Source organism: Sminthopsis crassicaudata, chromosome 1 (assembly GCF_048593235.1).
Source record: "Sminthopsis crassicaudata isolate SCR6 chromosome 1, ASM4859323v1, whole genome shotgun sequence".
Classification (NCBI taxonomy): Eukaryota; Metazoa; Chordata; class Mammalia; order Dasyuromorphia; family Dasyuridae; genus Sminthopsis; species Sminthopsis crassicaudata.
Genome location: NC_133617.1, coordinates 548089196 through 548112706, shown reverse-complemented (window position 1 = coordinate 548112706; position 23511 = coordinate 548089196). Strand labels below are relative to the sequence as shown.

General features: G+C 33.8%; 1 protein-coding gene across 1 annotated transcript; it reads right to left on the bottom strand.

Moving 5' to 3' along the window:
- Positions 1 to 1191: 1191 nt before the first annotated feature.
- On the bottom strand, positions 1192 to 23047 carry MINAR2 (membrane integral NOTCH2 associated receptor 2). Its single transcript, XM_074288032.1, has 3 exons — positions 22883 to 23047; positions 3586 to 3822; positions 1192 to 1371 (listed from the first exon to the last, which is right to left on the bottom strand). Exons 1-3 carry the CDS (start codon positions 23045 to 23047, stop codon positions 1192 to 1194), a joined length of 582 nt encoding a protein of 193 aa, XP_074144133.1.
- Positions 23048 to 23511: the final 464 nt, after the last annotated feature.

The following is a 23511-nucleotide window of genomic DNA, read 5'->3' as shown; positions in this document are numbered from 1 at the left end:
TCGGTATTCATCCTGTTGGTCATTTCTTACAGAACAATAATATTCCATAACATTCATATACCACAAATTACCCAACCATTCTCGTATCTACTCAGTTTCTAGTTTCTTGAATGCAAAGATTTTTGAACATTTTATAGTACAGGTTTTAGACAACAGATAAAATACTTCAGGTAAATTTCTAGACCTGTACTCAAAACTTTACTATCTTAAATGGAACTATTAGAACTTTTCTTTTACTGGCATTATCTTTAAAAGTTCATGGTCATATGCTATTTTATATACTACATGCTATGCTATAGGATAGTCCAAAGCACTATCAAACTGTGCAAACCCTTTGATCTAGCAGAGTCTCTACTGTACCTGTATCCCAAAGAGATCATAAAAAAAAGGGGAAAGGACCACTATATACAAAAATGTTTGTGGCAGCACTTTTTGTAGTGGCAACGAACTGGAAATTGAGTAGGGATTCCCTTCAGTTGGAAAATGGCTGAATAAGTTATGGTATATGAATGTTATGGAATATTGTTGTTCTATAAGAAAGGACCAGAAAAAAAAAAAAAAAGAAAGAAAGAAAAGAAACGACCAGCAGGATGATTTCAGAGAGACTTGCATGAACTGATAGTAAGTGAAATGAGCAGAACCAGGAGATCATGATACACGGCAACAAGAAGACTATACAATGATCAATTCTGATGGATGTGGCTCTCTTCAACAATGAGATGATCCAGGATAGTTCCATCAGCCTTGGGATGGAGAGAACTATTTGCACCCAGAGAGAGAACTGTGGGAACTGAGTGTGGTTCACAATCTAGCATTTTTACCATTTTTGTTGTTGTTTGCTTGCTTTTTTATTTCTGTTTTTCCCTGATTTTTCCTAGTGCAACACAATTGTGGAAATATGTATAGAAGAATTGCACATGTTTAACATGTATTGGATGACTTGCCATCTGGAGGAGGGGTGGGAGAGAAGAGGAAGAAAAATTTAGAACACAAGATTTTACAGAGATGAATGTTGAAAATTATTTATGCATATGTTTTAAAAATAAAAAAGTTATTATTTAAAAAAAGAACTTATATTCACCTTCATGTCAAGGTGCAGCATTGAAACAGGACTAAAATAGGAATACATATTTATGCAAATTTTTATTGAAAGAGAACTTCTCCATGCTCAGTTTTGCTATGGCAGATTACTCAGGTAAGGAGATTGCAAACAGTAATTATAGAAATCAAAATACAGGCAGTAACCAACACAATCAGGCTTATTCGGCAATATTTAGATTGCTTCTGTTGTCGCTCTTTCTTTTTCAACAAGGCATCATATCCAGGTGTGTATGTGTCCCCCAACCAAAACCGTAGATCATTAGGGTTTTCCTAAAAGAAAAATTGCAAAATCATTATAATCTCAAGAAATTATTTTGAATTATTATATAATAGAAAATTCATTAATCAATAGGGCTACATCTTGAAACATTTGAAGACAGTGTTTTGTGGCAGCCCAGATCTGTTAAATTCTAGACTTTACCTGAATGATCTAGAGAACTTAACAGTGAAAAACAGTTAACTATTGATAGTTGAATGCTAAAGTTGGTGAGGGGAAAAGTGAGATTATTAGATAACAACAATTATATCTTACATATTAAAACCACACCTGCTTTTTCTATTTAAGTAAATTTTCCATTATTTGTAAACTTCAAAGTGCTATAAAATATTATTTTTGTAGGAATGATTTATATTTTATTTTATATATCTATGTATCCAAGGTCATGTAAGTTTCTTAGGCAATAAGAGATTCTGAGTGAAGAAAGTTTAAGAAGTCCTGTTATATATAATAAACACATATATATCTACTATAAAACTGTCACTGCATCTTACCAAAACTGTCACTATATCTTACCAAAACTGTCACTATATCTCATTATATGCATATGTCTGTGTCTATGTATGCATATATATGGATATATATGTACATATACATGGATGGATGTGTATGGATATACATACACATATATACATGCATATATATTCTGTGGACGCATACATATACAACACATATGCATGCATATCTCGTGATTGAACAGGAAATATGTAAAACTCCCTTTCTCAGTTTTAATAGTTGCTATCTGGAGGATAGATGGTATGCTGATAACAAAGCCTCTGCTGCTTCTATGCCTAAGTAACTCAGAATTGCTGGATTTTTTGTGTTTTGAGACAATATGTTAATAATCACTAAGCAAGAAAAGCTAATGACTCTTTGGACTTTTAAAAGGAAAATAAATATGATTACTTAGTCCTTCCTTCACCTCTTTCTGCTTAGTGGTTAAGAAGGGGATTGCTTCATAATTTCAAAGGACAAAAGTACTTCAGGCCTAAAGTATATATGACCAAAATCAGATTGGTGTTTCATCATCTCCAAAGCACCTCAAAACTGAGTAATCATATTTAGTTAATCACAATCAAGGACAGCTTTGTGCTTCCCCTATCAAACCTCCTATTACATGTAAAAATAAAGACAAAATAATTTATGGGTGATAGGAAAGCTTTAATAATTGGTAGAATGTGTAAAGGCCTTTTGTGATTGATAAATAGTAATAGTAAGCATTTATATTATATATGGAATATATATGTATAACATATAGTATTATATATATAGTACTTTAAGATTTTAAAAGTATTTAAAATATTATTTCATTTTATCTGCACAAAGACCCTAGGATATAGATGCTATTTTAAATTTAATGGCTGAGGAAACTGGCGGACAAAGCTTAAGGTTACCCAGGGTTACATAACTAATAATGATCTAAAGCTGGATTTGAATTTAGATCTTTATTATACTATGTACAAAGTTCTATGCATTGTATCACCTCGCTGTTTAGCTTTAGCTTAAACAGAACAAGAAATTCTAAGTAGTGGAAGTGAAAAAGGAGAGCACCCCAGATAGGGGTTTAATATGGGCCAAAAAATAATAACAATCTAGCTTATTATATACTTTCCCTTTGTTCAAATTACTTTTTTAGTTATTGCTGTCATTAAGACACAAAGGGTTAATTCTGGTATAAACTTTCCCTTAAGTTTATCGAGTTTATAATGTAATTATATAAGTTATCAGCTATCATTTTCATAGAGCACCAGATCTGGAGTCAGGAAGACTCATCTTCCTGAAGTCAAATCTAGCTTCAGATAATTATCAGCTGTGTGACCCTGGGCAAATCACCTACCCCGGTTTGCCTCAGTTTCCACATCTGTAAAATAAGCTGGAGAAGGAAATGTCAAGAAAATACTAAATGGGGTTATAAAGAATCAGACACAAGTGAATAACAACAAAATTTAATATAATTTCTTAATTCCTCTCATTAATTCTAATCTTCACCCTTCTAAGAAATCTTTTTTATTTCAGCCACAAATATGATAGATTTCTGTGCCAAATTTATTTTTATCTTTTTCTGCACTGTCTGAAGTTGGTTCTGAAACAGAAAACAAGCCAAAAGGCTTATATGAAGAACCAAAGCCCTTAGATCTTAAGTCTTCCTTTGATATCTGAGATATTAATTGCGTACTTCAGGAGATGGATTTTATTGATTAACATACCTTCAAATAGCCAGAGAGGTTACATTGCAAAGAATGCTTGTCATAGTCTTGGATAGTCCAAGAAGGGATTTGTTTTCTTTCTTCCATGGCTTCTTCTAGCCTTATGTCCCCATATAAAGGATTATTCTTCAGTTTGAAAGTAGAAGTACTCTGTCCACCCAGAATGCAATTGATAATCATTGGGTCTTTCATACTTGATTTGCCACCAAGCTGCTCAGCAACATTTCGCTTTTCTCTCTGTAAAAAATTTAAGGAAGAAGACTTTTATAATTTATTTACTAGGCTACTCCAATGCTGTTACTTTTCAAATCAGAAGATAAATATTGAATAGTTTTAACCTAGGAATTATGGTTCACACATGAAAAACCAAGTTTTATCTCCCAATTAGAGGCAGAAAAAATTAAATGGAAATGTCAGCTTCTAGGCCAGTTTGCCGTTTGACACTATATAAATAGAGTTTGGGCAGCTCGATGGTACAAGATTTAAAGCCTGGAGTCAGGAAGACCTGAGTTTAAAAAGTATTTCACAAACTTACTGGCTAGGTGATGGGGCAACCTGTTTGCCTCAGGTCCTCAAGTGGAAAATGAGCTGGAGAAGGAAATGGCAAACCACTCCACTTCCAAGAAAACCCCAAAGGGGTGATGAAGAATGGGGCACTCCTGAAACAACTGAAAAGCTTGAGTTTCTTTCTCATTCTGTAGTTATGATATATTTGAAAAGTGTTTAATGTGTGAAACTCAGATATTATTAGGAGAGGCAGAAGTCATTTATTAACAATTGAACCCTCAAGTCCCTGATTTAAAGAGGCCATACATAGAATTTGAGATGGTCACACTTTGCAAGACAAAAAAGACTAATGAATAAATAAACTTTTAAAGTTCCTTCCTCATTCACAAGATTTTATTAAACTATTACAATAATGTATTACCTGGGATAGTGACAATTTTATACGATTTAATTTTATTAAATTAGTGATTATACTTTGTTCTACTGCTACTAGGCTGATTCAGAGCTTCTGGATTTGACTACATGAATCTGAATTGAATTGGTTTTTATCTACTTTTAGTTTGGTTATTTAATGAATTTCATGCCATACATGTTTCTATGCTCATTTTTCTTCTTTTTTGATCTGTCATTTTAAAAAATAACTATTACTCCAAGGAAAAGAAAAAGGTTATAGGTCTAAAAGTACATTGTAAAAATTCTTAAAAATGTTATCGTGACTGTTGTAGGAAAGTAAGACTTTTTTTTTTTCCAAAGATACCTTGCATGTCTGTGATTTCTTCCGGATATCTGTCTTTCCCTTGCATTTCAAAAACATTATAATGGCCTTTTCTTTTTCTCTCCTTTCTCTAATTTCACTCTCTTTCTCTCCCAAGCTCTGCCTTTGAAAAAGGGGGAAAGAAACCAAAACATTTGTAAAAATTTTACATAATAAAGAAAACCAAACTCCTACATTGGTAATGTCTAAATTATCAGTATTCTAGAATCATGACTGGGCATTGCATTAATCAGAGTTCTTAAGTCTTTCAAAATTGTTGCAAATTTTTTTTCATCTATTTCTACTCACTCATTCTTCATAAATTTGTCCCACTCTGTTTCAATCATCCCAAATTTGTACATTTCTTGCTGTGGAATGATACTCCATTATATTTGTATAATCTGCTCATTCTTCAATTATTTGCTACAACCTATAAAGCTATCATAAACATTTAAATACATTGCTTCTTTATTTATTCCTCTGCTCCTTTTGACATATAGGCTAGGATGATTTAAACATTCCAAAAGACATAATTTCTGAATAATTTAATTGTTTTATTAATAAAAGAATGGTTATTGCACTGTCTCCCAGGACCCCTCATGGCAGTGGGCTCACCATTTCCATGTTTTTCAAAGAGTAGGTATTCCCCAGGGGTGCCAATCAACTCTGAGGAGTTAATACAATGGAAGGTGACCTATCTTAAAGTGAGGGTCTTAGGGTACAAGACTTAGGTCACTTAAAAATCTTGATCAAAGAGACTTCAATTTCTTACCACCAGTCTTGAAAGAATGCATATCCCCATACCTGTCTTAGCAAGCACAAAGAACAGGAATACACCCATTAACCCAAACTTAGAATTTCTTTTCTTTTATTGTCTGATTAGATCTTGGCCTGTGTAAATCTCTAAGAGAGATTTTTCACACTATTTGGTTTTTTGAGTGTGGAAATAGAAACACCCTAGTCCTAATACAATAATTAGTTATTAAATATAAGAGGAATACATTTCTCACAAGATTCAGTAATGCTATCAGTAGGCCAAAGAGTATGCATAGATTAGTTACTTTTGGGGTGATGGCTCCAAATTCCTTTCTAAAATGGCTGGATAAATTCACAGCTCCTCCAATGGTACATTAATGTGCTCTCCCTACAATTCAATATCTGTCTTTCTCTATTTTTATAGTCAATTTGGTAGATGTCAAATGGAACCTCAGAATTGCTTTAAAATACATTTCTCCAATAATTAGTCACTTGATGAATTTCTTCAAATGCTTAATAATTTTAATAATTTTTCTCCCTTTTAAAATCACCTATTCATAACTTCTATATTTCATACAGAATGGATCTTGTTCTTCAAATTTAAATCCATTATCTGAATATGGGACATTTATCTGAGAAAATGCCTGCTAAGCTTTTTTTTTTTTTTCAATTAATAGTTTTCCTTTTACTTACATTAGATTTGTATGTGCAAAAACTTAATTTTATGTAATAAATTATTTATGTTATTATCTGGGGCCTTCTCTATCCTTTATTTGATTTTTTAACTCCTCTCATTTCCATGTTTTTAAAGATATCTTCTTATTGCTTCTCTCATACATTTTCGATGTGACCCTTCTTATCTAACTAATGTATATATCTGATGGTCTATACCTGATTTCTGCCAGACTGTCTTTCAGTTTTCTCAGCAAATTTTATTGAAAAATGAGCTCTTAACCCAGGAGATAGGTATTTTCTGTTTATCAAATATTCTTCTACAATACTTATTTCTTTCATTTTGTTGTATACTTAATCTCTTCCGTTGATTAATCTCTATATGTATTAACAAGTAAAAAAGTTTTGATGCTGCTTTTTGTAGTCTACTTTGAGATATAGTAATGTCAGGACTCCCCTTCCTACTCTTTTTTTTCATTATTTCTTTTAATATTCTTAACCTAAGCATTTATATAGTATGTACTATACACTGGACAGTCTCCCACTGCATCTGGGATCACCTTCAGTCATTCTGATCTCTATCTGTCCACTGGCCACTGGATCTGGCTCTGGAGGGGAGGGTGAGGCAGGTGACTTGCCCAGCCCTTCCTCACTTAAATCTAATTCTTTTGTCTGTCACTGCATCCCCTCCCTGATGTCCTGTCAGAAGGAAGGACAAACAACAACAACCCAAGCTTTTGTAGATGTAATTCCAGATAAGAGTAAAGTACAAGTATTGGCCCCCACTCACCACCACTGCCCCTCTATAAACTCTTCCTTGTGAACATTTTTTATGTGAGATAATTTCCCCCATTTTACTTCTCCCTTCCTTCTTCTCCCAGGGCATTCTTCTTTCTTACCCCTTTATTTATTTTGTTTTTGAAATTAACCTAACCTATTCAGCTTACACTCCTTTTTTTTTTATGATACTTTCCCCCATTGTTTCTTTTTCTTCCCACTTTTTCTGATACAGCTCTCTTTCTTGCCCTTTTAACTTTGTTAAATTTGGGCTCTGCTCCCAAAGTGGAGGGAACGAACACGTCCCAAACTTCAGCTTTTTCTTGTTGTCTTCAGAGCTCGTTCTGGGGGTCTGTAAGCTTTTGGTGAGATCCATGCTCTCTTGGACCATTCCCTGATCAGAAAATGGCCTTTGTTCCCTTTTAGCCACAAGAGCTGGAGTTCTTCACCCTGGAACTGGGATCTGAAACTGGACATGGACAGTGCAACACTGTCAGCGAAGGGCGCCCTGTAGTCTTTCTGACCCCTTACCCATCTGGGCTCAGAGCTCTCCAAGCTGCAGCTGCCTCGGTTCCAAGGCCTCCAGCTGATATTATGGTATTATAGTGACCTCTGCTGAGCTCCAGGCCAATTGACAGACCTTTCCTATTAACTTCCCAAATTGTCTTGAGCTAGAATAATGTCTCACAGAACCTTTTGTTGTCTCTGCCACTCCTGAATCTGAATTAAGATATTTTTAAATTGTTTGGAGAGAAATAATAGAAGAGTTCAGCTGAGTTACTGCTTTGTTCTTTCCTCCCTCCCCCCAACTCTACAATATTTTCATAGTTGGACTTCTATGGCACTGAATAAATAGTGTAATTTAGCAATAGTACCATATTTATTTTTCTAATTATTTAAGCATGTCTTTATTCCTACAAAGAACATTTTATGGTTGCATTCATATAGCTCTTTTGAGTCTTTCTATATTCTAAATATTTAATACAGTCTATAGGTTTTTAAGATGGAATTTCCTTTTAACTCTTCTTATTGGGTTCCTTGATAATATATAGAAATGCTGATGGTTTCTGTGCACTTATTTCCTTAAACAATTTTTAATTAATTTAATTTTAAGGAAATAAATTTTTTAATTAAATTTTTTTTGAGTGAACAAAAATTAATTTTCTCACTCTGCAATTTCTTCCTGCAAAACTTGTCATTATATAGATAATCAAACAACTCAAATTTCTGCATTTCCTCTCTCCAAAATCTCATTTTGTATCCAAAGTCCATAGGATTTATAAACATGAGAATTCTATTTCATTTTCAACTAGGCTTATTTTTTGGATTGCTTTTTCTTGTTACAATTTTACAACTAGGATTTCCAGAGCTATGTATACCCTAGGCTCATGTCTGAGGTAGATTTATTTTTAGGTTCAGTGATGGTAGTCTTACAAGGGTAGTTATGAAATGGCTTGCACTTATGTTGCAGCTAAATAGCAAAGCTCTCTAACAGCATTCTCTGGGTTGAGTTCCTAGCCCTGCACTAGGACAGTTCTCTCCTGTGGGGCTCCCATTAAGTCTTCATGCTACAAACAAAAGGGTACTCAGCACCTCTAAAGGTAGGATTTACTACAGTTTATCAAAAGCCAAGCCTTTCAAAGTTATTTTTCCTTATAATGGTGTCATTTCATAGTTATGTTTACTTTTTTGGCTTCAATTCAGAGAGATCTTCCTGGTTTCCTCAAAAGTCACATTGGGGAGGTGAATTCCTCTTACACCTGTGACTCTGGGTGGGACCTCTAGTTAAACTAGTCATTCAAAATTGCCACTCAGTAAACCTTTTTTTTTTTTTTTTTTAATGATTACTTTTTTTTTCTCATTGTATTTATTTTTATTATAAAAATTTTTGATTCAGGAAAATACTTTTTTTTTATATTAAACGTGGTAGAAATTTGTTAAATCAATAAAAACAGATGAATGCGACTGATTGGACTCAATATTGAGTCACATGATCCCTGTTCTCTGAACTGGGACCCTGTAGGGTCATTTGATCTCAGGATGGATGAACTTTGAACTCTGAGATACAGGAAGTTGTAGGAAGTGATGTAACCTGTGGGAGGCAGCCAACATTGGTGACCATTGGTCAAGAATGGTTACATCCTGTTAGTCTACCCTAAGAGAAGGCTCGAGTCTTTTGCTTTTAAACCCTGGACTAGCCAGAAGCAGGCCAGGTTTTAGGTGCATAAGGTGGAGTTGGGATGCTCCCAAGTATGTCTGAGCCTCTCCCTGCAGGGATTAAGTAAATGCTTTCTCTTTGTACCTGATGGTGTCTCTGATAAGTTAATTGGGAAGGGGGTCTTGCATCCCACACATACCCATATTTATACAGTTATCTTGATGCACAAGAAAAATCAAATCAAACCAGAGAAAAAAATGAGAAAGAAAATAAAATGCAAGCAAACAACAGCAAAAAGAGTGAAAATGCTATGTTGTGAACCACATTCAATTTCCATAGTTCTCTCTTATTCAGTAAACTCTTATACAACCTCAAGTACACCTTCGGCTCTCTACCTGGATGCCGATCTGAAAGGTGGGAGCCATCCTGTGTGTGAGAGAGACACAGCCACTAAAGACCAGGTGCCTTCACCAGCACTGTATCTCTATTATGCTATTATATCTATCAATCTATCTATCTAATATCATACTATGTATATTACACTAAATATGGCATTTACTTTATGTAACTTGGCCATAAGTCTAGTTATTCATCTGCCAGCCTGAGTTTTTGTTTTGTGTGAGCTCTCACTGAGAAGTTTAAAGACAATACAGAGGAAGCAGAATTCCAAGTGTAGCCTGACAACAATCCATTCACATATTCTGAATTAGTGCCAAATTTGCTTTCCAGAGATGGGTAGTAACTCCAGCAATTGTGAGTTTAGCATGTGCTAAAAGCTTAGGAAGACTAAAGTAAAATGTGGATAACACAGAAAGCTAAAGAAATTCCTTTTGTTTAAAAAAAAAAAAAAAAGAAAGAAAGAAAGAAAAGAAATTCCACTTTGTTGGTAGTTCTGTCTAGCATCTAACCTTGTTTGTATTGTAACACACACCTCCCAGCCCTCCCTTTCTGCTCCTCCAGCCCATCTGTGACCTTTTTTTTTTTTTTTTTTTTTAATGTGGAAATAGATAAGGACATGGGATTACAAGAGATAGCAAATCTAACAAGTGCCTTTTTTGTTATTGGCCCTGTCCAATCAAGAGATACCACATCTCTTATTTATACCAAGTCCCTAGGCAATGGACCTAGCCCAGTTCTAAGGGACCCCATCCCAAATTCACCTTCCTAAATTGAAAGTATTGAGAATATCTAATAATTTTATTTAAAAGGGAGAGATTTACTGGGACCAATTGGATCCATGGTTTGATCCCAGGGCTGAACAACGAGACTATCATCTCCAAGAATCCAGCACCGAATGTCCCATAACAAGATTCTTTTATAGGGTAACAAAAACAATGACATAATGGGGGAGGTACCTGGATAGGGATGACCTAAACGGGGGTAGGAACCTAGGATGAAGATTACGTACTGGAGGCAGGCAGCTAGGATGACATAATGGAGGGAGGTACTGGAGAGGCTGCTGATATTCTAATAGCATCTAAAATGGATAAAGACCTTTATCTCATCAAACATTAAGAGGGAATAAGTATAGCTTAAGGTCTAAGATATAAGACCTGTATCCTAACATTAAGAGGGAATGGTTATACCTGAGACAGAGTAACTGAATAGGACAATTAGGGAAACTGAGTCAGGACATTAAAAGAGAACTGTGGCACAACATTGTAAAGAAAAATTCAGTAGTCTGGAATATGACTGAGAAATAAAGACTAAAGGAACTATAAAGCAAATATGAGAAAGAGGTTCAGAATATGAAAAGGAAACAAAGTCCTGTTTTGAAAGGCTATGATCAAAATTCACTGAAGAGCTATAAAGAAAGGACGAGAAAAAGTTTAAGCAAGTAGAGATGAAAGAAAAACAGGTAGAAAATTGAAGAAAGTTGGAGTCTCTCTGCACTCAGAAGGATTTGAAAGCAAAGGATTAAAGTTTTTGGGGAGGGAGGTTGGAGGAAAGTTTTTTATCTTACTGAGATGAGGATATGAGAAAGATTAGATGGTTTGTTAATGACACAAAAAATATGGAAATAGATGCATAACATGGAATTATTTGAGCATAGTTGTCTGTCTAACCTTGAAGGACCATTAGGACAGTAAATTTTAGTCATTATATGAATAATGTAAAATCCTTATGCACCCTAAGAGAGAGGGAAGAATACAAGCCTACCACTTTAAATCTTTGGCAGTGGATTATTGAAAGGAGCAGGCCTATACATTGAAATGCTAGCAATAAGTGACCTTTGGGAAAACTGAGATTCTGTGTGATATCATTTGTACATAAACATGTGTACTGAACATGTGATTGTATTTGAGTTTTATTTTAAGTGAGATGCATTTTCCTGTTAGCATAACTGTGATGCCTGACCCTTAACAAGTAAATCAGGCCTTAATAGGAAAAAAGGAAAAAACCCAACAATAAAACTTAATGCTTAGAATTAAGATAATGTGTTTAGAATCTGAAAAAACAAACTTCGTTGAAAGTATAATTGTATTTAAATCACTTTATATTGATCAGTATAGAATAACAAAAATGATAAAATGAATAAAATCACTTTTCTATGTAAAATAATTCAAAGATATATTCAATTGAATTAATGTTATTTGACAGGCAATAAGTTTTAATTCAATGTTTATATGTTATTATTGTGTTTAGAATTTTTTTCACATTGTGAATTTTGGAAAACCACTGTATAAGAAATTCTCTTAAAAGGATGTAGCAACTATTTCATTGTATCACAACTCCCTTTGATCTGGATGTTGTGAAAATATTATATTAGAGACTATTGTCATAATGTCAAAAGTATATAATTGGATATGTTTTAAAAGAAAATTATAATAATTATTTATTATGTGGGAAAAGTAGAAAAAAAAATTGTAAAATCTCCCTATCTATAAACTTCATAGATTCCTTGGCACCACCTGCTTGGGCAAAGTCACAAAATTTTATTGAGTCTGTGACAGAGTCACAGTTATTTTGTTATGAAATCCTAAAATAATGAAATTATTTACTAAGAAAATAGAATCCCCTTTTCCATCACAAACATTCACTGAAAATGTAGAAGGGTAATTTATGTTTGTTTATAATATAGAAATGATTTTATGATGATTTGTGATAGTGACAATTATGAGATTATACCTTAAATTAGCTAGAGTTGCTTTAGGTTTGGAGTTATCCATATGGAATTCCAGAATGTGATGTTTTTAGTTTCTAATGATTGCTTTTTTTTTTTTTTTTCCTGAAGCTATTGGGGCTTGCCCAGGGTCACATAGTTAGGAGTGTTAAGTGTCTGAGACCAAATTTGAATTCAGGTCCTCCTGACTTTAGGCTGATGCTCTATCCACTGCACCACCTAGATGCTCCTAATGATTGCTTTTTACAACACAATGAGTATAAACTCAACAAAGAAAAAAAAATAAAAGGATGTTGGGTGAACTTTTTTGGAGAGGGCTAATAATTTTTTTTTTATTAACTGTTATTGCAATAACATGAAAAATAATAAAAACTATAACTAGCCATAAGTTATGACTAGTGAAACTTACTACTTGAGATAAAATCTCTAGGAACTATAATTTGATTATTGTTCTGTGTTTGAATTTAGGTATAAATATCTGAATTATCATTAAGTCTAAAATATTTCACCAGAGAAATGCCAAGAGCTGCTCAAAGGGAGTATCATCCAAGAACTGCTATTTCTGGATAAATGTCTATGAAAGTGAAAGGGATGACTTTTCAGATGCAAAGGTAAGATCCTTTGAACTCAATTTCCCTATTGTATTTTTTCTTTTTAAAAAGGAATGTTTCTAGGAAAACATTTTTATATTCAAGAGTTCTAATAAAGGCCTCATTTCTAAACTCAAATTTATAAGAATTCAAGCCATTCCCCAATTGATACATGATCAAAGAATATGAACAGACAATTTTCAGATGAAGAAATTGAAACCATTTCTACTCAAATCATTATTGATCAGAGAAATGCAAATTAAGACAACTCTGAGATACCACTGAACACCTCTCAGATTGGCTAAGATGACAAGAAAAGATAATGACAAATGTTGGAGGGGATGTGGGAAAACTATGATACTGATGCATTATTGGGGGAATTGTGAATGCATCCAACCATAATGGAGAGCAGTTTGGAACTATGCTCAAAAAGTTATCAAACTGTGCATATCTTTTTTTAAAAATTAATTTTATAATTATACCTTTTTTTTTTTACAGTACATATGGATGGGTAATTTTTTAAACATTATCCCTTACACTCCCTTCTGTTCAGAATTTTCCCCTCCTTCCCTCCACCCCCTCCCCTAGATGGCAGGCATTCCCATACATATTAAATATGTTATAGTATATCCTAGGTACAATATATATGTGCAGAACTGAATTTTTTGTTATTGTTGTTGCAAAGGAAGAATTGGATTCAGAAGGTAAAAATAATCTGGGAAGAAAAACATAAATGCAAACAGTTTACACTCATTTCCCAGTGTTCCTTTTCTGAGTGTAACTGATTCTGTCCATCATTGATCAATTGGATCTGAGTTAGATCTTCTCTATGTTGAAGATATCCACTTCCATCAGAATACATCATTGTTGAAGTGTATAATGATCTCCTGGTTCTGCTCATTTCACTCAGCATCAGTTGATGTAAGTCTCTCCAAGCCTCTCTGTATTCCTCCTGTTGGTCATTTCTTACAGAACAATAATATTCCATAACATTCATATACCACAATTTACCCAACCATTCTCCAGTTGATGGACATCCATTCATTTTGTAGTTTCAAGCTACTACAAAAAGAGCTGCCACAAACATTTTAGCACATACAGGATCCTTTTCCTTATTTAGTATTTCTTTGGGATATAAGTCCAGTAATAGCACTGCTGGATCAAAGGGTATGCACAGGTTGATAACGTTTTGGGCATTATTCCAGATTGTGCATACCCTTTGATCCAGCAGTATTTCTACTGGGCCTATATGCCAAAGAGTTCTTAAAGAAGGGAAAGGAACCCATATGTGCAAAAATGTTTGTGGCAGCCCTCTTTGTAGTGGCAAGAAAATGGAAACTGAGTGTATTCCCATCAGTTGGAGAATGGCTGAATAAGTTATGGTATATGAATGTTATGGAATATTATTTTTCTGTAAGAAATGACCAGCAGGATGATTTCAGAAAGGCGTGGAGAGATTTACATAAGTGATATGAAGTGAAATGAGCAGAATCAGGAGAGCATTTTACATGGCAACAGCAATATTACAGGATGATCAATTCTGATGGACATGACTTTCTTCAACAATGAGATGATTCAGACTAGTTCCAATGATGTGATGAAGAGAGCCATCTACACCCAGAGTGAGGACTATGGGAACTGAGTATGGATCACAACATAGCATTTTCACTCCTTTTTTTGTTTGCTTGCATTTTACTTTTTCTCATTTTTTTCCAGGTTTAATTTGATTTCTCTGGTACAGCAAGATAATTGTACAAATATGTATGCATATATTGGATTTAATATATATTTCTACCATATTTAACATATATTAGATTACTTGCTATCTAGGGGAGGTGGTGGGGGAAGGAGGGAGAAATTGGAACACAGGGTTTTGCAAAGCTTAATGTAAAAAAATTATCCATGTATATGTTTTGAAAAAGAAAAACTTTAATAAAAAATAAAAATAAATAAAAGGGAATGTTTCTCACCTGCTTAATTCTGAACCTGGATATGAAGCAATGTGAATAATGTGGAACTTTGTTTATGTTATTGACTATTCCAAAAAGCAAATTATGGCTCTTACCTGAAATGAGGACAAGTATTACCTTCTTCCTTTCATAAATAATTTTGCTAGCCACAGCAGGTAAAATTATATTTTTAAAAATAATGAATCTTATTGTTGCAATACCCAAGATTTCTGAATTGAGATAATGGAATACAGATATAAAATACCTTAATGGGCAACATACTTATGTTCTTTCTATAAGCTCTGTGGTTCATAAGGTTTTCTCGATGAGGTCAGAACTGGTTTTTACCACATGAACAAAGTACTAGAAGTCCAATCTGATTAGATTTTGACAGGTATTACTAAATTATGCTGGCAGGTGGCACATTGGATAGAGTATCAAAACCAGAATCATGAAGACCTAAATTAAAATGTGCCATCAGACACTAGTTGTGTGATTCTAAGCAAGTCACTTAACCTTGTTTACCTCAGTTTCCTCATCTGTAAAATGAAGAAAGGGATGGCAGACCACTCCAGTATCTTTGCCAAAAAACAAAGCAAAACAAACAAAACCACAAATGCATCAGACAAAACTGAAATGACTAAACAACAAAAAATCACTAGTAGGCTTTAGCAACATTAGCTAGAGAATCTTCACTAATGATCTGTAATCTGGAACTGTTCAAGGAAATACCTTCACAAACCTGCCCTGATATGTATATCAGGATATAGATAGATATATATCAGGATATACATAGATGCTTGAGAAATACTATGGAGGTGATAGCCAGACAGTTGAAGATCATGGACACCGCCAAAGGTCTCAACAAGTCTAAAGCTATAGCTATACTGGATTTCTTTATTTATTCTATATCTTTATTTATTCTACTGAAATTTTGCTTATTCTATGTGTAGCATGGACCTATTATTCCATGAGCTACTTATTATTTCTGATTGGATTGATACTGATTAGGGAATTTTTTCATTTTAATATGAGACTATTATGGTTTCAAAGGGAGAAATGTGGGTAAGAGAAAAAGATAAAGCAACTCCATTTTGTCTGCAGTTTCTCTAACTTGCACTGGACCTCTGCATTGCAGCCCCCATCCTATCTGTGACTTTTTTTTTTTTTTTAATGCTAAAACAGCCAGGGACAGTCCCATCTATAAGGGCTCTACAGAGCCAGTTTAATATTAAGAAAATCCTTTCTTATTACTACCCCCACCAACTTCCCTGTCCAATCAAGTTATATCACATCCCCTATTTCTATTCTATAAGCTCCCAAACCCAGTTTATCTCTGCCTAAATTGAAAGTGATATAAATTTTGTCCTTTTGTTCCTTTGGAGAACTTCTGCCCATGTGGGTAGAGCTTCACTTCTGGTTAATTCAGTAAACCTTCCCTGGTTTTAAACTTTTGGTTTAAGTTTAGTATTCGTTCCAGCACTAACAATTTTACCCACAAAAGCAAAAGCAAGTCAGCATTTCATTCACACTGAAAATAGTTTTTAAAGATTATTTATTTAGTATTTTGTTTTTTTTTTCTCTAATTACATATTAAAATGTTTAACATTCGTTTTTTAAAATCTTAAGTTTCAAATTCCCTCCCTTTCTTCTACCCTTTCCCCTCACTGAGAAAGCAAGTAATTAGATATAGGTTATACATGTTCAATCATGCAAATATTTCCATATTAGTCATGTGGCTAACAGTAAAGTTGTAATGATACTTGAAGAAGGTTATCTATGATACCTATGGAGCTGAGTGGAAGTGCAGTTGAGAACTTGGGACTTCCACTAGACAATATGCCAAATGCATATGTTAACCTTGCTTCATTGAACCAATCTTCCTTGCCTGAGTTATCTCACTAGTAATGAGAACAGATGGCTAATGAAGGATTAAGAAAAGTAATACAAGCAAAAAAAGCAAAGAATTGATCTTAAAATTCTTATAATTAAGTCAACAGAAGGCATCTTACTCCTGAGACAATGTAAGAAGTTGGAACATTGCATCAGATTATAAATGATTACATGCACTGAATTAGAAAGTAGCTATGCTATCCAATATATACATACTACCCAATAGCCATGAATGCTTTATGAAAATTATGCTTTGGAAAAGAAAGGAACCTCTGGCTAGTAAGAAAAGAGATTGTATTGGTCCAAGATAACTGCAGATATTACCAAGAAGTGTGAAATTAGTGACATGTGTACACAAAGAAAATCACTATCAACTTATGCTTTGTATTTGGAGACAAATACAATACAATACTATACAAATACTAACAACATACTAATATTTAGAATCTCCAAATATTAGTATGTTGTTAGTATTTGTATCAATTCTTTATCTCTAGAAGGTATGGAGATTAAAATTATCACATGTATAACAAAAAAGACTGAGGCAAAAGTCTGAGCCAGTGGCACTTTATTAAAAGGTCAATGGGGGCAGCTAGGTGGCGCAGTGGATAGAGCAACAGTCCTGAATTCAGGAGGACCTGAGTTCAAATCTGATCTCAGACACTTAACACTTCCTAGCTGTGTGATCCTGGGCAAGTCACTTAACCCCAGCCTTAAAAAAAAAAAAAAAAAAAAAAAAAAAAAAAAAAGGTCAATGCTTCCATCTAATAAAGTATACCTCAGTTCTTCCTCACAACCCAAGATGCCATCTTCTTCAGGGCTTTAATTTTTATAGGGTTACAAATATGCTAAATACAGACCATATTATTGATTATCCTATAATGCATAAGCTAAAATATAGCATCAGCTATATTATTTTCTGAAGAATTGGGATTAAGTGACTTGCCCAGGGCACCCAGCCAGGAAGAGTTAGATGTCTAAGATCACATTTGAACTCAGATCCTGCTGACTTCAGGACTGGTGCTCTATCCACTGCACCATCTAGGGGCCCCTCATGTCAGTGTTCTTTTGGTACTGCAGTTACATAAGTATGCTTCATGTCTGATACATAAATAATTCCTATTACATAAGCATGAGGTATGAAAAAAGTTTCTTCATCAGATTCTATATTTTTATACAAACTATGAATTACTTATTCTTATACTCATTATTGTGTGATTGACTAGATAAGTATTACTAAATGAGTAAGTACTAACAATCATTGCCTTCCATAAAAATCGTAATGGACTAATTAATGTTGATTGGAGTTTGAGTAGGAGTCTCCAATAAATCAGCTTTCTCAAAGCCCGGAGTAAAAGTAAAAGCTCCTACCACAAGACTATTTATTGCTTTGCCCATTATTATTCTCAATTTGGGTTCATCTCCCTGGAAAGTTTCTCTTATCCATCTGTATACATTATTGCTGAATATTTGTATTTGTAAAAAGGTGGTTTTTTTTTTTAAACCTTTCTCTCTGATTCATTATTTCCAGATCATCAACTCGTATTTGCAAGTAGCAAGCATCAGGCCTACGAATAAGTTTCTTTTTTTAAATGTACTAGAGCTTTTTGCTATCATTCCCTGATCTCTGCAGAGTCTCCAGGATTCTTTTTCTTTTTTCTTTCTCTTTTTTTTTTTAATTTTTTATTATAGCTTTTAATTCACAAGATATATGCATGGGTAATTTTTCAGCATTGATCCTTGCAAAACCTTATGTTCTGACTTTTCCTGTCCTTCCCCCAATCCCCTCCCTTAGATGGCAGGTAGACCAATACATGTTGAATATGTTAAAGTATATGCTAAATACAATATATGTATATATATCCATAGTTATTTTCCTGCACAAGAAAAATCGGACTTATAAATAAGGTAAAAATAACCTGAGGAGAAAAACAAAAATGCAAGCAGACAAAAACAGAAGGAGTGGAAATGCTTATGTTGTGGTCCACACTCATTTCCCATAGTTCTCTCCCTGGGTGTAGCTGGTTTAGTTCATTACTGCTCTATTGAAACTGATTTGGTTCATCTCATTGTTGGAGAGGGCCACGTCCATCAGAATTGATCATCATACAATATTGTTGTTGAAGTATATAATGATCTCCTGGTCCTGCTCATTTCACTCAGCATCAGTTCATGTTAGTCTCTCCAGGCCTCTCTAAAATTATCCTGCTGATCGTTTCTTACAGAACAATATATTCCAGAACATTCATATACCACAACTTATTCAGCCATTCTCTAATTGATGGGCATCCATTCAATTTCCAGTTTCTGGCCACTACAAAAAGGCTGCCACAAACATTCTTGCACATACAGGTCCCTTTCCCTCTTTTAAGATCTCTTTGGGATATAAGCCCAGTAGTAACACTGCTGGATCAGAGGGTATGCACAGTTTGATACCTTTTTGAGCATAATTACAAATTGCTTTCCAGAATGGTTGGATTCTTTCACAACTCCACCAACAATGTATTAGTGTTCCAGTTTTCCCACATCCCCTCCAACATTCATCATTATCTTTTCCTGTCATCCTAGCCAATTTGACAGGTGTGTAGTGGTATTAGAGTTGTCTTAATTTGCATTTCTCTGATTAATAATGACCTGGAGCATCTTTTCATATGGCTAAAAATACTTTCCATTTCTTCATCCAAAAATTGTCTGTTCATATCTTTTGACTATTTGTCAATTGGAGAATGGTTTGATTTTTTATAAATTAGAGGCATTTCTCTAAATGAAATAAGGACTTTATCAGAACCTTTGACTGTAAAAATGTTTTTCCAGTTTATTGCTTCCCTTCTAATCTTGTCTGCATTAGTTTTATTTGTATGAAAAATTTTTAACTTGATATAATCAAAATTTTCTATTTTGTGATCAATAATGATCTCTAGTTCTTTGGTCACAAATTCCTTCCTTCTCCACAGGTCTGAGAGGTAAACTATCCTATGTTCTTCTAATTTATTTATAATCTCATTGTTTATGCTTAGATCATTAACCCATTTTGACCTTATCTTGGTGTTCCATGTTAAATGTGGGTCAGTGCCTAGTTTTTGCCATACTAATTTCCAATTTTCCCAGCAGATTTTGTCAAACAGTGAATTCTTATCCCAAAAGCTAGAATCTTTGGGTTTGTCAAACACTAGATTATTAAAGTTATTGACTATTTTGTTGTGTGAACCTAACCTATTCCATGAATCAACTAGTCTATTTCTTAGCCAATACCAAATGGTTTTGGTGACCGCTGCTTTATAATATAGTTTTAGATCTGGTATGGCTAGGCCACCTTCATTTGATTTTTTTTTTTATTAGTTCTTTCGAAAGTTTTGACCTTTTGTTCTTCCAGGTCATTAAAATAATTTTGGGGGGAGTTTGAGTGGTATAGCACTAAATAAATAGATTAGTTTAGGTAGTATTGTCATCTTTATTATATTCGCCTGACCTATCCAATAGCACTTAATATTTTCCCAATTGGTTAGATCTGACTTTATTTGCGTGGAAAGTGTTTTGTAGTTTTCCTCACATAGTTCCTGACTTTCCCTTGATTCTTTTTCTTTTTCACCCAACAATTTTCCTTTGTGGTAAAATACTTGTTCATGATGTTGCTGTACTCTTTTGGAGTTTTAATCATTCTTTCTTTGTTATGATCATTTCTATGACTCTCAGGAGGAGGCTCAAAAAAATTTGCATCATTCTAAGTCAAAAAGAAAAGAGTATTTCAGGAACCTAATAGCTGGTATTTGTAAAATCCCCAAGTCATCAGTTCCTTTTCCTCAGCAGCCAACTAGGAGGCCCAGTCATAATACCATGCAAGACCCAGTGCCAAACATGATACACAGTAAACTGAAACCAGATATGAAATGTCTGCACAGACTCTAAGGAACATTGTCTATAGGCTGGTCCACTAGCAAGGTGAATAGATAAATGATAGGTAGAAAGGTGAATGTTACAGAGGGACTTAAATCCAGATATCCTGATTCCCAGGGTAATGATCTTTCCTTTATTAAATATTGTATTTTTAGAGATTGGTAGAGTCATTATTGGAGAACATAGTCTTACTTTTAACTCTGCTGAATCTCAATTTCTTCATATGTGATTAAGAGACTATTTCATGGGGGCAGCTAGGTGGTGCAGTGGATAGAGCATCAGCCCTGGAGTCAGGAATTCCAAATCTGGCCTCAGATACTGAACACTTCCTAGGTGTGTGACCCTGGGCAAGTCACCCAATTGCCTCAACAAAAAAAATTTTCATCCTTTAAATTGGAACTAGAATAATTAACATTTAATACTTTCTTAAACCACATTTATAAATTTATAAAATGCTATTATTTCAGTGGCAAATTTCTTATCAATTATACTGTGTTAAATATTAAATACATAGAACTAAAAGGGACTGCAAATGTTATTGAATACAACTTTTTCTCTTTTCAAATAAGAAAGCTGAAGTCATGAAAGATTTATGTTTCATGTGGGAGGCTTCTATAATCAAATAAATTCTCTTCAGAATAAAATGATTATGTGAGCATAGTTCAATTAAAACAACTAAAAAAGACTTTTAAATAGTCCCTGATATTATTAATCTTATGCAAAATACCTACTTACTGACTTAAGTGATTAAAAATATATAACCTTTTTATTAATGCCAAGGACTATTATTATTCTACAAAGCATTAATTATAATTTTCCAGCTAGCAAGAAAATGCTAGATCTTAACACAAATTATTGTAGCAATATATTTTTTAATACATTCAATGAAATTTATTGGAAACATTTTCTCTGAACAAACTTCATTGTGAAGGAAGACTAAGTTTTCTTGAATGGATTGTGGATTATTTCAGTTTGAAATATAGGGAAGAATGAATAATGGGGAGAAATATTATTTCATTTGTCTAACATAAAAAGATGGCTTGTAAGAAAAGTAGAAAAGTTCACTGAAGAAAATTTTGAAAGTCAGTTGTTTACTATAGTAGACTATAACAAATATAAAATACAGGCGGTGGAGGAAATAGTTAATAATGCATGCTTCAATTTGAATTTTCATGATAAAGACAATGAAAAGTCTATAAATATATCTCTAAGGATATAGTAGACAAGAAGTCATGGGAAATAAATGGTTTTTGGTGTTTTTTTTTTTTAATTCAGAGAATTAAAATCATGTCAGAAGCTATAATTGCTACCCAGATTTTCAGATCATTAACAATCTGTTCTGAAATGAATGAAAGTCTTGCCCTTTTTTCTAATGAATTTATGTTTAACCTCACTGATTCTTTCTTCATAAAATAAAATATTATTTGTGAACTAATAGTATTAGTGCACAATCAGAAAGTTACCATAGCTATTTATTAGTTCATCCACAGAGAAATAAAATTAAGGAAAAAAATAAAATGCTAAATTGTACTCTGAGATTTTCCTAGGCAAAAAAAGAATTTCTCTGTTGTCTTTCCTTTGATTCTATAGCTATAAAAGTTGTTCTATTATCAAATGTCTTTCAATAGAGACTTGATAATAAAATGGGAACTGTTAAAAAATTAGCTTAATATATTAACATATCTCAAATACTTTTCAAATGAGTAAAAGAAAAAGTTCATTTTTAACCTCTTCTACTCTTAATACTTTCACTACAGTCAAGATTTATCCAAATATTGAATTATCAAATATTTAGATGAAAAGGCTAAAATGAGCATTAAAGTATACCAGGGCTATTAAGAAAAGGCATTTGCAAAATTCTAAGACAGGGAACAACTAGGACTAAAAGGGGAACAAGTAACATTTATATAACACTTTAATGTTTACAAAAGGTTTTGCATCTATTATCCTATTTGATTTTTCTCTATTGACTTAAAGATTTCCCCAAAGTCACATAACTAATGAGTGTCTGAGACAGGATTAGGATGAAATTCTTTTGTTTTGTAACTAAGGCTAGTTAGTGTAGAAAGCATCTGTAGTTTATAGAAAGAGACCCTTCAAAAATTACTTTGAAGATGAGTATTTCACATTCCGTTCAAGGCCATATACTTCAGAGACACAGAATTGATACTAAGGATAGAGAAAAAGAAGCACCCCTTAACTTTATATACCACTGTATCTTACCTGTGAGTAAACTAGATTATGCCAGTGCTGCACAGCTGGATAATTGCCACCTGGTAGTATTGGGAAATTAGCTTGAGGAAGTGCAGAGTTCTTTACCAAAGATTTCACTTCAAGTTGCAGGAATTTGTCAGGGTGATTGTTATTTGGCAAAACTGAAAGATCCATGTCTTTCTGTGCAGTGAATACAGCCTAGACGTGGTTGTAAGGCTCTTCCATTATTGAGAAGGATCTCATGGTTACCTGTAACAATACCTGCCCAGTGTTCAGTTGCGGACTGCTGAGGAAAATCAATCCCTATATTAGATGTCAGGTTAGATAAGCAGAGGCAACAAACCATATTGCCTAAAGGTTCACGTTTGGGGCTTTCTGGAACTTATTAATATTTGCATATACTAAGAGACGGTGAATTAGAAATTTTTCCTCTGGGTCTTATTGCTTAAGAGGACACAAAGATGATTTTCGTACCTCTGACACTGTCTTACTGTCTCTGAATGCTGCCAGAACGCTTCAGCAAATTCACTCAGAAATTTCTAGTCTTTCTGTGACTTATGAGAATTACCTGGAATATTTGCATCAGTTTAGGGCTTAATATTTCTCTCTATTGCAATTCCTAATCACATTCAGGTGTT

Coding starts and splice junctions, on each gene's coding strand:
- MINAR2 (XM_074288032.1), bottom strand. CDS start 23,047: ATGGATCTTTCAGTTTTGCCAAATAACAATCACCCTGACAAATTCCTG. Junction 3,823..22,882: donor ATAATCTAGTTTACTCACAG/GTAAGATACAGT, acceptor AATTTTTTACAG/AGAGAAAAGCGAAATGTTGC. Junction 1,372..3,585: donor ACCTCTCTGGCTATTTGAAG/GTATGTTAATCA, acceptor TTTTTCTTTTAG/GAAAACCCTAATGATCTACG.